The sequence below is a fragment of the Acartia tonsa genome, chromosome 5 (genome assembly GCF_053477335.1).
Source record: "Acartia tonsa isolate MP-2025a chromosome 5, ASM5347733v1, whole genome shotgun sequence".
NCBI lineage: Eukaryota > Metazoa > Arthropoda > Copepoda > Calanoida > Acartiidae > Acartia > Acartia tonsa.
Genome location: NC_137264.1, coordinates 41,094,635 through 41,110,581, shown reverse-complemented (window position 1 = coordinate 41,110,581; position 15,947 = coordinate 41,094,635). Strand labels below are relative to the sequence as shown.

The 15,947-nt window shown below is 41.6% G+C and overlaps 1 protein-coding gene across 1 annotated transcript in view; it reads left to right on the top strand.

The window, feature by feature from the left end:
- The window catches only part of pio (zona pellucida domain-containing protein piopio), a 103,103-nt gene that overhangs the window by 77,630 nt on the left and 9,526 nt on the right, over positions 1–15,947 (top strand). Inside the window, exons 5-11 of the mRNA XM_080161696.1 lie at positions 2,054–2,147; positions 2,548–2,651; positions 4,086–4,175; positions 4,672–4,819; positions 5,220–5,302; positions 14,550–14,625; positions 15,621–15,707. Coding sequence (XP_080017822.1) covers positions 2,054–2,147; positions 2,548–2,651; positions 4,086–4,175; positions 4,672–4,819; positions 5,220–5,302; positions 14,550–14,625; positions 15,621–15,707 — 682 coding nt within the window. The remainder of the gene's footprint in view (positions 1–2,053; positions 2,148–2,547; positions 2,652–4,085; positions 4,176–4,671; positions 4,820–5,219; positions 5,303–14,549; positions 14,626–15,620; positions 15,708–15,947) is intronic.

Sequence of the window (15,947 nt, the reverse complement as noted above, 5' to 3'; positions counted from 1 at the left end):
GATTTACCAAAAAAATTTATAGGACTCTAGCTGTAATAGAAGCCACGATATTCATGATATATGTCTGTAGTAAAAGCCAGACAAAAGTCGGTAATAAAGTCGGTCATAAAGTCGGTCAGGGAGCGTTCAAACGGTCATAACACATTTTTTCTCAGAAGGTCATTGATATCTAAGCATTCACCAAAAAATTTTTAGGTTTCTCCTTATACACAAAAGTCATAATGTAGAAATTAAGATTTTTTTTAGAATTTTTTTCTAATTTTGGTGCTACCCAACCGACTTTGACCGGACACCACGACCGACACAGACCAGATATTCTAATGAAATCAACTCTTGCCGACGTATAATTACTAAACTTAAAAAGTCATGAAGTCACAGCACTACAAAAAAAATGAGATTGAAAAAGATCTGTAAGGGTTAACTTTGTTTTCTAATTTGTACAATAATAATCTGTCAAGTTTATAAATCTAAGATGCCTAAATAACTGAAATTGGACTAATCTTCCTTAAATGAAGAAAAAATATAAGCTTAGTTAATTCTTTGCTGCTATTTCTCTTTTATATTTCAGTCTAAAACCTTCTTTGGCAAATATAGCTTTTACAAATTAAAAGACTTCTTGTTCCAGCTGTTTTCGAGATCTACTGGTCATAAAACCATATTCAAGTTGTACTGTATTGAATTTATATAAAAATAATAAATTCCAAAAATACGAATATTGACAAAATCTGTTGAAAGTGTGGTTGATAGATTTTCATAGAGAAACTTTCAATACTCTAAAAAACAACTTCACTATCATTTAGAATATCAAAACTATATTATACTGTCCCTCCCTGGAAATATTTTGATAAATTTTTGCCCCCAGCCAAAATGTGGTTGAATTATGCAAAATAAATATTTTATTTCTGTAATGCAAAAATTGCGACCACATAAGTACATTGAAATTTTGAGGCCCCCCTCATGGAGGTCAAAAATTCATTGCATCAGAACTATGGCTTTATGATGCTCCCAGGAAAGGCCTTGAGGAGTAGAATCAGGAACATTTGTCAGTTTCAAAATATTTCGTTTCTAGCCTGAGAAATGACTAAAAAAGCACCATTTTTAGGGTTTATTGAGAATTGTCCAATTTGTAGAGGCTAGGAACGAGATAATTTAACACTAACACACATTATTGTGTATATAAAGATGAAGTTAAATATATTTGATTTTTTATAGTGAATGCACAAAATATATCTAAAGTTCGTGCATCTTATATCAAATTCAAAAATATTTAAAACTAAATGGAGCATTAAAAGTCTTAAGTAAAACCTTTCGTTATAAAATTGATAAAATTCTTATGTATTTAAACTTTTTCATAAAAAAAAATAAAAAGTTTTCATAAGCATGTATTCTATAATCATATGTTAGTACGTCTGTCTGTTCGTTTAATTATTTTATGTGTTAGCTATACTGTGTTCCACAAATTTTATATGCATAGTTTCTGGTAAATATTGTATCTAAAATATTGCTATTGCTTCGTTTCTTACATGCAGTTTAATCTTTTGTTATTAAAATAAACATTTTCCTTTTTCTAGTATCTGTTGAAAATATTTTGTCATACATTACAGCTTCTCAAATTTCTTTATAAACTTTGCCAACAAAATAGAATTTTCTTTCAAGTTAAAAATTTTGTATAAGAAACAAAATAATAAGTTTTTCCTTAAACAAGGGAAAGGGATTGAGAAACAGACCTACCGACCAACAAATGAATTACTGGGTGTATTGTTGTTTTGACTCAGTTTATTATTTGAATACATTAGATGGTATGGTATATTTATGGTAAAAACTCTATTTTTTGGTTCAAGATATTAAATTCCTAACCGTATTTTTTTACCTTATTTCCTCTATGCCTAACCTCTGTGGGGTTTGAACCTGCGTTGTCCTAACCCTTCGGGGCTATAGCCTAGCCTGACCTAAAGTAATAAAGCTACACCACGAAGGAATCTCGTAAAGCAAGACATAGAGACAGATAGACACACATCATGTTACTTTCAAATAAATAATATATTTTTTTTAGTTTAACGGTGCGAGGATTTTTGTTCAACGGTATGATCTACCCCAAGGGCCTGTCCAAAAACTCAACCTGTATGACAGAATATATAAACAAAGAGGTAAGCTAAAAATTGTTCATTTTTTTAGTTTAAAATTATGCAAAATTACCCGCATTTTTATATTTTTAACCCTCAATCTCTTAGCCACGATTTGATGCTTTTTTAAAATTTGAATGTCTTTAAAAATATAAAAGAATTCATAATATTTGTTTTGATAAATAAAAAATTACACTCTTCCTATTTATCCATCCTTCTTCCTGCTTAACTATATATCCTGAGAAAAATTAAGCTACAGCCTTGCTCTATGCGATTGCAAGCAAATAACTATTTTTTTTATCTACTTATCGACTGATTTTCCATCTAAATGTCATTCCATCCGGGAAAAAAATCGCTACAGTTGGGTCATAATACAAAAGCCGCTTCTTTGTCCACCAATGTGTTTAAATATATATCTATCTAGGGTAAAATTAGCTACAGCCTGCCACTGAGGTCCTGCAACACTATGTCAACTGACGTTGAAAATGGAGTTGAATATTTTAACACAATTATTGTTCAACCTCATAGGTAAGTCATTTTATTTTTTCACAACTTTCCCCTCTCCCTTTATATAGAGTGTTCAAAACCAATCGTTTCACTTTTTTTTCAATATAAACCCTATTATTTTGGTCAAAAACTAATAAAGAATGTAATCCAATTTATGCTCAAGCAATTAAAATAAGAAAACAATATTGAATTTTGAATCTGCTCAACTCTCCAGATCACTACAGCTCGAGACCTAGCCCTTGTGGAGAATATTTTACACCCTTTATAATTATTAATTTATATTTTGGTTTCTAATTTTATCAGGCATCTTTAGTACAAATCAATAGACGTTAAATTGTTTTACATCACCAATAATGATAAACGAAATTGCCACTTATGTTGATAAAAATTAAAGGGCGAATATAGGTTCGATATGATATGAGCTTATATCAAAGGTGCCATTACATACTTTTAGAATATCTATGCCAAATTTAAAAATTAAAAAAAATCCTTAAGTAGATTTTGCAATTTTCTGTTTCAATTGAACATATAATAAATGAGATTGCCGACAAAATCGTTTATTTTAGCCCTTTACAAGACTTTTTTTTGACTATTTTGCTTAAGTTTGATTGACTATTACATTGGCACGCACCTTAAAAGATCATTTAAATTTTTATTATTTTAGATTATATACTAGTTTATTTAATTTTTTAAAAAGCATAAAAATAATTTGCGTAGAAGGGCGTCAGGAGTATTGACAGGGTAAATAATACGTCTTAAAGTTTATTTTCTGTACAGAGATCTTTGATTAATTCATGATGATATAAACAACCCTTTTGTAAGCATTTTCAACACACACACACATGGCCACAAAAAAACAGGGATTTGAAATCATTCTTCCTCCAAGAAAATTTTATCGATTATTTTTTTTTACTTTTTAAATTATTTGATGTTTTTTTTAACTTTTAAATAATTTACTTTTTGAAGGTAGAAGGAGGGTATATTTACCCTTGATTAATTGGTTTCCACGTTATTACGACTATCATTTAACAAAAGCTTTTTAATTCAACCTTGCCACGAAGCCTTGTGTGATGCTAGGGTGTTTGAGTTCTTAGGGAACCACACTAATTACAAAATATTTTCTTCGAGATTGACGGGTTTTAAGCTATAAACAGACTTATACAATTGAATATGTCAATATTTTTAAGTTATTTATAATCTATGGAATTGCACCTTTGATATAAGCTCATATCATATCGAACCTATATTCGCCCTTTAAGTAATTGAAAAGTTTAGACACTGTAAATTTAAACCAAACATTCAAGATTAAATAAAAGTACCCAAAATTTGTTGATCCAAGAAATGAGAGAGCATGATTATAAAAAAGTAAGTACAAGTATAATTTACAGTAAAATATCCCCCCCTTCCCTAGTTTTTATTCATTCTTTGATATTCATCTAATTTATATTTATTTAGGAAACTTGTAACCAACCAGGGGAAAGGATACCATATTAGATGCAAGTATGCCATCAAGGAAAGAACTCTCAATAACAAATTTGAAGTCGGGTAAGTATAACTTATAATTATAAAACTTTATAAGTGATGCACACAAATTACGCTTTAAATTATCTTTTAAGTAGATTCCCTTACTCATGTTTAAGCTAAAGGTGTTTAAAATGAGCATCTTTTTACTATCTCTCTATGAGTAATATGGGCTATAACGTCCATACCTTTTTTATATCTATCTACTTTATGTTCTACAGCTATGCTGCCTAATAGTAGCTAACATAATAAAAGTATAATATCTATCAATCTAGTGGCCATAGTACAACCCCCTGACCGCTTCAGCCGTGTTGCCTTCTAGCACGGAAAAAATCTATCTATCTATATTAACTTTCATCAAGAGGCCTGGGTGCAACCCCGCTGACCGCTACAGCCTTTCTGTCCGCCAGCAAAATAAAAATATACTATCTATCAATCTAGGGGTCTGGGTACAACCCCGCTGACCGCTACAGCCTTACTGTCCGCCAGCAAAATAAAAATATACTATCTATCAATCTAGTGGTCTGGGTACAACCCCGCTGACCGCTACAGCTGCTCTGCCTGCCAGCACTATGAAAATATTCTACGGAGAGCCGGGAGAGAGCGCAGTAGCTGAGAATGTCAAGATTGGGGATCCTCTCACTCTTGTTGTTGGCATTGATGATCAGGTAAACCTTTTTAGATGTGCTTTTAGATAAACCAAGACATTTCTTCAACTCTTACTTTGAACGTTAAGTGCCTTACCAAGCAGCATCAAATCCCTAATCGACCTCTGAAAGCTTTTAATTTTTTTAAAGAATAAGGAGTTGTAAATTAATTGAACCGGTATTTTCTTTTACCTTTAGTGTTATCTAATAACAAAGCCCTACTGTCATATATCAAACGCTTTGCTAAGGTCAAAAATGAAATCACTTTATATAAAAGTATCAGGATGATTTATCTTTTTCTCTCCTTCTCTGTGTGTGTGTGTGAGTGCTTAGCGCTAACTGTTGAACTGATATGGTTCTCCTTTATAGTGAAGCCACTATAGGTCCAAAAAGTTTACCTATATCTATAGTATCTATGTAGGAGGTGTATGGGATGCATGTAACTGAGTGCCTGGTGAGGGATGGATTGGGCTGGAGTGAACAAGGTCTCATCACTAAAGACGGGTATGTTCAATTTTTTTTTCTTTCTAATAACAAGCTTTAACTATCTTCTTTTCCAAGGAACAAGTTGGTGCTTTCCCTCAAGTGTCAAAAGAGCACAGAGCTCCCTTCTCTTGTTATTTTTAATTAAATGAAATTCATGTTTAGGTGGTAGTGTGGTATCCGCCGAGGATAAATGGCAGACACCGGAGTTCAATTAGATTACAGCAGTGTGACAGACGTGGACACCTTACTATAGAGAAGCTACGCTTCTCTAGCATTCACTAAATAATAATCAACATCTATTTCAGTTGTCACTTTATTGAAGGTCTAAAGAGTACTAAAGCTATATACAACAAACAATAACTACACAGATAGGAATAAATAATCATAACATAAAAGCATTATAATACATATACAATAGTCAGTTTGGGCAATAATGATCCCCCATCCCTGGAAAGGGTGGGGGAATTAACAATACAGTTTTAACCATAATAAAGCTTGTCAGATTCAATCATTAATTTTAGACATAGGGAGGGGGTCGGCAGACCCCTTCCCCAGGACTCGGGGGAGGGCCGTTGGCCCTTCCCCGAACCCCGGTCAGGGGTGCCATAGGCATGGCTCACGGTTGCCGAATACCACAACTCTCCCCTCGGAAGGCTGGGAGAGGGTTTCCCTACCAGACTTCCGACAGTGGTTGAGGCCTTCGGTCCGCTCCTTAGGGCTAAGATATATACAAATGATAATGATTCAATGGAATCCTAGTGGTGAGTGTTTCTCAGGGCTGATGGGCTCCCAACGTGGGATAGAAGGCAGAGGCTGGCTTTGGTTGGACACGTAGTTCAGCGCCTCAGGTGTCAGGTTGGCGGGTGGCACAGTTGTTGCTGGGACGGTCAGCAGCGGGGCATTCTGGTTGTTGTTGGCAGCGGCTGGGGCACTGGCTGCCAAGTTGACCGTCTGGGCGGCAGCCTGACCTCCCGAGGGGCCGCGGGGTCTTCCAGAGGGCGGTCCTGGCCTGCCTGGGCGGTCATGCCCGCTATCGGCTGATCGCATGGACACCATTTCCTCGGCTGCTTCCCGGCCGATGGGAATGGCATCCCAGTCTGCTGAAAAGTCCCGGGACTTGGCATGGGTGAGCCGGGCTCTGGCCAAGGCCTTCCTGTACAAAGTTGGATGGTACAGGAACACTTGTGACATCGCATTCATGGCTGCCCGTACACCTCCTTGTGCTGCTGCCAGGGAAATGATGGTCAGGTCCCCCAGCAGTTTGAGGATTAACAACAGCAAGCACAGTATGGCTGCGCCATCTCCCCACTCGTGAATAGCTTGTCTGAACCCAGCCCAGACATCCAGGGCGGCCTCTCCTTCCTCCGCCAGTCGGTCGATGTTGTAGGACACTATCCCATGGTCCCCTGTGGCCGAACAGCTACCTTGCTGAATGCATGAGCCATAGGACAGGCCGGTCAGCATGGCGCTTTTATACGCTGGGAACGCCAGCAGTTGCTGCCAGTCGTTCAACTTAGCCTGCGAATACAAGCCCCCTGAACTGAAGTCATCCAAGGGTTCTGTCAGCAGCTGCTTGGGCGTATCCAGCGGGGGTGGCCTCTTCTTAGGAGCGGGGGTTAACTCTATCCAGCCTTCCTCCGCGTGCACAGTCAGGGGGTATGTGGAGGAGCAGGGGATCTTGGTGGCGTGGCCGCTATACACTCGTGTCACGGCGTCTACAAATCCTGTGGGCTCCACTGGTACTTTGTCCCAACATTCCTTGTGTTCACGGACAACATATTTGTTGCGTTGGCAGGTAAGCTGGAGCAGGACATCTCCCCTCAGCACCGAGAACGTGCTCCCCTGGACACGCACCGGGTGGGCCGGGTCTAGTTGCTGGAGCTTCCAGCAGTTGGCCGCTACTTCTTCTGCTGCTGTGCTTTTCATGCGTGTCTCCAGAGTAAATCCAATATAACCTGCATGTATCTGGGCCTGCAAGGGGACATCAACATCCCTGGCCGATACTCTGGGCAGCGCTGCCGCGGCTGGGTCAGCTGCCACGAACAATGCTGGGTGGTTGGTGGCATGGGCCTCAAAGTCGCAGTTCACTATTGAGGTGGGGTTGGTCATGTTGATGAAAAACTGGGCTTGATGGTCAACCAGGAACGCCTCCATCACTAGGCTAGGCTGGAGGCTGCGGATCAGCCTCAAGGGGCAATCTCTCCCCAGGTGGTCCCACACGTAGGTTGCTTCCCCAGTGATGCAAGACAGCTCAGAATGGGGACATTCTAAGGCCAGGTGGTCAGATTGGGACTCCACCCGTCCATCCTCTACTACGTAGGTCTCTTCCTTGACCAGCAGCCGTCGCTCCTGGAGCACTAATTCATTGCGGTACAGCTGGCCCTCGAAGTGGACGTCCTCCCCTTCACAACCCACCCCCTCGGGGCTGTTGACGAGGGCGCCCACCATATCGAGGGTGAAGAACAGGGGATGGTTCAGCTGGAACGTCAGTGGCTGGGTCTTGCCTGGCAGCGTGTAGACTCGGTTCCTGGCCAGGTCTCGGCACGTTTCTGGATCTATCTTGGTTGGCCTCATGAGGGTGGGGACCGAGGTCACCTTGAGGTGACCCCATACCCCACACCTGAATGTCCACTGGGACACAGTGAGTTGGCAACTGTATCCTGTTGTTTCCCTAATCTTGACTTGCTGCAGGACGTGTACTTCATGGCCCAGGGGCACCTCCTGGTGTAGAGGTTCCGTGTTGCACATCTTTTCTTTATTGTAGGCTGTGACGTGGGTGGGGTTGGCACAGTCCCATCCCACCAGGATGTAGCTGGTTGTAGGCCACACGGCTGCCAGCAGTAGTCCCCACAGGACCATCCACCAGTGTGAGAAGCTGCCAGACAGCCATCTACCTCGCGCATGCGGCTGGGGATCTTCGGCTCGGGTCACGGCTGCTTCTCGGGGCTGGACACGGCTGGGCTGCTCCTGGCTAGATACAAGTTTCCATTGAGCGTTATCTTGGTGTGGCCGGGGCACCCCGATACCCTCTCCAATGACAGACTGGCAGGCGACTGGCGCTTGCCTGGGTGTCGGCTCCCCTAGCCCCAAGGGGTCCCTTCCCTTGTCCATGGCATGCCCAGTGGCATGGGGCTGAAGTGCGTGTGGCACAGGCTCGCCCTGACTCACGTCCCTCCCCTGCCCTAGGAACTCAGGTGCATGTGGCACAGGCAAGTCCTTATATCCCCAAATTTCAATCTCCCCAGCCTCTAGTGCAGGGGGCACAGGCAAGGCTGGGGTTTCACAATGGTTTGGATACAACACATTTGTTAAATTTAACTTATCCTGGCTCGACTGGAAGTGCTGGGCAGCTGGGTTCCTTCGGCTGGCAGGGGGCGCTGGATGGCGTGTAGTTGGGCTCTCCCTGCAGGCTGGTGGCGCTGGCTGGCTGGGGGTGACGGGTGTCACCCCTTCCTCTGGGACTGCTGGCTCGTTCCAGGATCCAGGTCTCTCGGTGGCGGCGACGGTTGTCGCCCCAGGCACCAGGTTGGAGGCTGGCTCGTTCCAGGATCCAGGTATCTCGGTGGCGGCGACGGTTGTCGCCCCAGGCACCAGATTGGAGGCGCTGGATAGCACCCCCCAGTCATCACAGGTGGCGGCGCCGGGTGGCGCCCCATACATCGACTCTGATGCGCTGGCTAGCGCCTCCTGCCTCTCTCGTTCAGCAGCCGCCAGGGCCTCCCCGTACACCGTCTCAGTGACGCTGGGTGGCGCCCCTCCACTCTTGCTGGGTAGGCTCAGTCGAGCAGGCTCCATCATGTTGAGGCTAAAAGGCTGGGGCCTAAGAACTTCTGGCTCGGCGATGTTGTTGGGTTGCACAAACTCCGGCCCCAGGTGGTTGAGACTGAAGCCCAGGCCAACCCGGTTGGGTTCAGCCGCGCCGCCCAGTACGTTGATCCTAGCTGGAATGGTCCCAAACTGCGGCATCCCGTCGGCTCGGCCCGCAGCGTTGGGGGCGGCTGCTTGCTGCGGTGGTGCTGGGGGCGCGCTCCCTTCCATATGGGCCACTCTGCTGGGCTTTCCTGGGGGAGCACCCTTGTCTGCGGTGCGCCTGCGGCCGGCTACCTGGTCCCAGTCAGCTCTGCACTCGGCCGCCGTGTGGCCGGCATAGTGGCAACGCTCGCACTTGGCAGAACGGTCACGGCGTGGCTGGGTGCGTCTCTCCTCTAGGCTGACTTCCATAGGCGTCGGGCAGTCTCGAGCTCGGTGGCCTTTCCCTTGGCAGCGGAAACAGCGGCCTGGAACCTTGTCATCTGGAGCGACCTTCCCCATCTGGTGGAGACCCGGAGCCAAGGCGCCAATCTCCATTGGCTCCGACTCGTCATATTGGGGCAACTGGATGCTGGCTGATCCTGTGAGCCCGTCGGTAGCGTCCACTAGGCACACACCCTCCTTCAGCTGCTTGGTAATCATTGTGACGGTGAACATGGCTCTCCGTGTGTACTCAGGTACACTGGTGATCTCATGACTCATCATTTCACGTTTCACATTAGCGTTACGAATGCCACGATTTAATTCGTCCACTAACAACTCGAGATCCTCATGGCTGTAGGCGTCCCTATACAAGGCACACTTTGTTGATATGTATGCTTGTATAGGTTCTGTCGAGTGTTGCCTGTAATCCCTAAACGCTTGTTTAAGCGTCTGGGATTCAAAGGCGGGACGAAATAACATTTCACACTCGGCCTTGACCTGTTCGTAGGTCAAGGCTTGGCCTGCCTCGCCAAACAGATGAGAAGCCATTTCCGCCGCTTGCCCTACCAGTGACAGTAAAAGGGCGTTGCGGCGGTTGAGGGAGTCATGGGGCGGCACGCGGTAAGCCGCCCATGACATCTCGAGTCTGCGGATGTGGGAACTCCAGGATTGCTTGGGCGGTCCTCTATACTCCGGCAGGTTACTCAGCATCAGCTTGCGGTACTCGGCTGGAGCCGGCTGAGGGTCATCCTGGAGCCATCCTGGGGCTTGGTCGCCTCCTGGCGCTTGTGGCTGTTCCATCGGGTCAACGGTTCAACGGCAGGACACAAGGTTATAAAGCAATATTATAAATGGTTTGTCACTTGAGGCTTTCTAGCCTAACAGCCAACACTGTTTTATCACTAGGTTGGTAGTTTAGTTACAAAGATATAACTTAGCTGTACTTATCACTAGTTGGATTCTGAGGTTGTAGAGTAGGCTGGTAGGGGTAGATAGGTGTTGAGGGTCTGAACTGCTGTCAGGAACTGATTTGGTTTTCCTTTATCACACTATAGATAGGAGGGAGAAGCTTGTAATTCTTTATTTCTAAAAATACCTCTGTTAGATGCTATGGAATAGCTCCACTCCAGTGTGTGTGTGTGTGCGTGAAATCTCCTGTCCTTGCAACGCGCTTGCGCACCGTCAAATCCGCGCACACAGGTAAAACGCGCACTTATCCCTCAATTCGCTCTCTCATTGGTCCGCTTTGTCCGTTGAATTTTATGATATTTCCGCACTCCGTTGCGCTACCCGTAAATGGCGCTCTGTGTTCCCGGTCACTAGCTCCACACCGTGGGCGGACTTAGTCAAGTGTGGGTAGGAGGGGGGAAGCGCGTGAGGGGACGGGGTAAATCCGTCCGTTCCCCCTGTGAGGAAGGGGGGAGTGCTGTGGGTTTGAGGTAACTGTGTGATGAGGTAATGGTGCCCTTTCTCCTTAATCCTAGGCTTATCTGTTATGTCACCTTGATTGTATTTCCTTCAATGGAGAGTGGGCCCCTCCCTTTCCTCTGAAATAAGGGGTGTATTTTTGTTGTGCTGTAGGCTTGGGGTGGTTAGATTGTTTATCAGGGCGTTTGTTATATTACATCTAGCTTCTATTTTTGTCCTTATCACAATACATAACAGATTTGTTTACCAAACCTGTTCTATTTTTAGTTGTTATCACAATACACAACAAATCCAAGCCTGTTCTATTTTTAGTTTTATCACAATACACAACAAATTGTTTGCCAATCTTTGCTCATAAATCTATTGTTTAACCATCACACCAGGGTGGTAATCCCTACAATATGATATAATATCTGTTTTTCTAGATGGGTGGCTGCGTTGTAGCCTCTCAGGATACTTGGAGTTGACGTAGTTTTCTCTGCTTTGGTGCACTACACTCGTATGTTGGCTCGCAGCTCGCAGTTATGTGGCGTGTTTCAGCCTATCGGCGGCAGGGAATGTCCCGTCCTGCTAGCGCCGCTGATCCAAATCCGGCTGATGGCGGCAGGGAATGTCCCGTCCTGCTAGCGCCGCTGGTTCGGATCCTGCTATCTCTTGCAGTAAGGTTGGCCTATTTTCAGCCGTTTGCACTTATTTGGCTTGTTTCAGCCAGTCCGCAGGCCTGTTTCAGCCCTTTGAGCGCTCAATTCTCCGTTAGATGTCGGCGCTTCTCGCGGTTCTTCGTCAAGTTTCGCTGTTTCACTTCCACAACTGCCGGATGCAGAGTTAGACCTTGCTATCCAGGGTGGGTAATTCAGGTTGCTTGTGTCAGTTTTGCCAGTTTCACTGCTGGGAGTACCTTAGCCTCAGCTGCGCGTCTGCTCTACACTTGTGGTTTGCCGTAATCTCACACAGCTGTCACCAAAAGTTGTGGTATCCGCCGAGGATAAATGGCAGACACCGGAGTTCAATTAGATTACGGCAGTGTGACAGACGTGGACACCTTACTATAGAGAAGCTACGCTTCTCTAGCATTCACTAAATAATAATCAACATCTATTTCAGTTGTCACTTTATTGAAGGTCTAAAGAGTACTAAAGCTATATACAACAAACAATAACTACACAGATAGGAATAAATAATCATAACATAAAAGCATTATAATACATATACAATAGTCAGTTTGGGCAATAATGATCCCCCATCCCTGGAAAGGGTGGGGGAATTAACAATACAGTTTTAACCATAATAAAGCTTGTCAGATTCAATCATTAATTTTAGACATAGGGAGGGGGTCGGCAGACCCCTTCCCCAGGACTCGGGGGAGGGCCGTTGGCCCTTCCCCGAACCCCGGTCAGGGGTGCCATAGGCATGGCTCACGGTTGCCGAATACCACAGTAGCAAGGACGTCCAAGCTTTTTTATTTGGGGGGATAAGAAATAGAAAATAAAAATTAATTTTTTTTTTTGGTTGGGGGGTAATCTTTATATTATAGAGGCAAGGAAGTCTTAAATTTGTTATTTGGGGGGGGGGGGGGAGGAAAAATGAAAAATTATGCATGCGGGTATATCCTGTTTCCAATATTACATAACTTCGCCAGACCTAACGTTAGACTTAAACGCTTCGTAATCAATCCCCCTTTGTGTTATTTTTTACAAAATAAGGGAAGCGAAAAAGTTTTCTTTGCTTAAGTAGGCAATTGAAGGGAAACCTCCAAAAAATTACATAAAACATAACCTATATAACTTTTAAATTGCTTAGTTTTAGAATTTTTCAAAAATCAAAATTGTAAGAAATTATATTCGATTTTTGTGTTATAAAAGTTCTCTAGATATATTTAATGAACTTATTTGCGTACTTTATTGGGAATACTGAGAAAATTAGCTTAGTAGCAAATTTCATAGGCCCTCATTAGAATTAGAAATATAATAGATTTTATTAAATAGTGCAATACATTTAGATATTAAATTTAAATAAAATACATATCATACTATGAATTGCTTAGCAAGGATTAATTAAGACTTGGAGTAAGCCCTGTATTAACCCCTTTAATTGATTTCAATTTCATTTTATTTATAGTTAGAATCAAAAATAATTAATTAATCAAAGATATTCGCACAAGTTTTTTGACTGATTTTTAATAAAACATCTGTAAACATACCTTTTCTTACTAAGTTCGTGTAAATATTATAATTACATGACATAATTATTTACTCTTATAACCTGATATACTTTGTTTATAATTTAATTATGTATATGGACCACTTAAACTGAAGTTAATTTTTTCATTTTTTTCCCCCCAGAATGTAACATATAAAAAAAAGCGGTTTAATAATTTTTTTCTTCAAAATTTTCCTATTTTTTTCTAATCATAATAATCTTATATTATAATTTACTACATATATTCCAATCGAAGCATAAACATATGTTTGCCAAGAGGATGCGTGAAGCGCAACCGAAATTTTGACATCCCCGCCCTTTAACCCAAAAATCCAGGGGTTTTAGGAAGGGGGTGTGATCTTATGGTTTGTAATTTTATTGTCAGGGGGTTGTATAGTTATCAAACCCCCGTACGAAATGAACATACTCAAATGTCAAACTAATATCTTGTCTGTTTTAGTGGTATGTATAAGGGGGACTAGACTCGACCCTAGTCAAGAAGGGGTGTGGGGGGGGGGGTGGGGGTAGAAACCTGGAGGTGTATTGTATATACACCCTCCTTATTTTTTCCAAGCGGTGGATACAACCCTCTTCTGCACCCCTCTGATTACAATTGAAAAATTAAAGACGAATTTTCCATAAGTAGCTTAATTAAGAAATTAAGAAGGATTTAATTTATATTTGTGGTATCATACTGTAGAAAGCTTTTTGTGGTCATCAAGAAAAGGAAAAATCCTATCATTTTTCATGGAAAATTTCTAAAAGCAAGGAATATATATGTTTTCTTAGCACGGTTAATACCTGGTTTCAATCCAGCAGACATTGATAGATTTTTTGCGTAATGAAGAAGTTTTAAAACTTTGATATTGCTTGACTGAACCCTATTTGTCTTTAAATAAAGCTTTGCTACTTTAGGACATAATTATGATTGTTTAGATATATTTTCTTTTTTTTCTATGAATGCATTTATTTTTCTTCTATATCTGTTTCTGTAAATTTAATTTGATATAATGAAGTTGGTAAAGGTTTTTTTGTCTCTTTTTCCTTTCTAGTTTTCCTTAAAATGTATTTCAAGTAATTATTAAGGTTTATTTTATTAATTTTATGTAAGCCTGTTGAAAAAACGAGAAACGGGTCTGCGGTTGAAATCAAGCAGCTTTTTGGGCGGCTAAGTATATAAAGTCTAAATTTAAGCAGGCAGATACAGCTATGGACTATTCGATAACTTACTACTACTAGACATCATCATGCATATGAATTATTTGTGTGTGTGCATGTGTATCCAAAGTTTCTTAGTGTTTGGACCTAAATAGCCATGGAGTAGGACGAGACACTTTTGTATGCTAGCCAAACAAACAATTAATTTTATTTATGAAACGATACCCTTTAAAAAAATATTATTTAGATGTCCTGAGGATTATGAGATTATGGGCGAGTTTGAATACAACGAGAGGAAGACAGCTGCTTTGGTCAGATTCCAGGTATAACTTCAAAAAGGTTTCGCTTACGTCCCCTATTAACATCAGGGTGGGCATACAAAAAACCCACCAAAAAAAACCCACCCAGGGTTTTTCAATAAAACCCCAAAAAAAAACCTTAAAACCCTGGGTTTTTAAGGGTTTTTGGGTCGAGTTTTTAAGGGTTTTTGGGTTGGGTTGGGCTGGGCTTTTTGAAAAAACCCTGGGTTTTTCCCCACCCTGATTAACATCCCCACAAAAACTAATAGTAATTGTAGCCAGGGAGGTAGGGGACTTCAGCTGTTTATTACATTGGTTCCTAAAGTTTTATTATAACGTTTTCTTATTCGTTGTCTTCACAACTTAAGGGACTTTTATTGAATTTGGATTGGTTGGTTCATTAATTTGAGTGTCCAAATGTTTCAATTACTATAGGTGTAATCTACAGAAGGGTTGACTTTGTGTAAATTCATAGGGGATGTACATCAGCCATAGTCTTATTTCTTTAAATCATTAAAGTATAGCTCAAAACTTACATTTACTGATTATTTTTTTTTTCATCTGATTTTCATGTAATTATAACAAAACATAGCATTTATTCAACCTTTGCAGGGTTAAATATATAAATCCTTATACTAAAGTAACAGGATGCCTGTGTGTTTGTGTGTTTGTTTGTACCGAAGGATCTCGCTAACCGCTGAACCGATCGGGTTCTCCTTAACAGGGTAGCTTCTCTTAGGTCCCGGGAAGGTTTATAACTATTTTGGGGGAGGGTACCACCACCCTCCCAAGAGAAATAATAATAAATCGAAATTTTTATTTTAAGTATACTCCTACGTAACATTGCGAGGTATCGTATGAAGAGACTCTTACGCAACATATCGTAGAAACTTGAACGCAACAAAAAAACATTTAAAGTGCCACTAGAGGCTTCTAGGGACGTAGCCGCTACTATAATAAAAAGGACCGTACAAATGTGTAATCCCTGTCATAATCATAAATAAAATTAATTATTTTAGGCCCACAAATTCCCATATACCAGCTCAGTCTACTATCAGTGCAACGTGAAGCTGTGTATCAAACACGCTGGTGGCTGCGACCATGTGGTATGTATTATGTTCTTGTTTTTATCTAAAACATTTTTTGGGCTACTGAGTAAACAATAAACATGTATTACTTAATATAAAACTTTCAAATCAATTTTGACTGTTTATAACCTCAAAATATTGCAGAGGTTACTTTTTATTTATTTCCAGTATGGTTTCCAAACCGATTAATATCCGGTGGATAAAAACCGGTTCTAAGCCATACTGAAAAGTTATGTACCGTATCGTATTATATCCAGT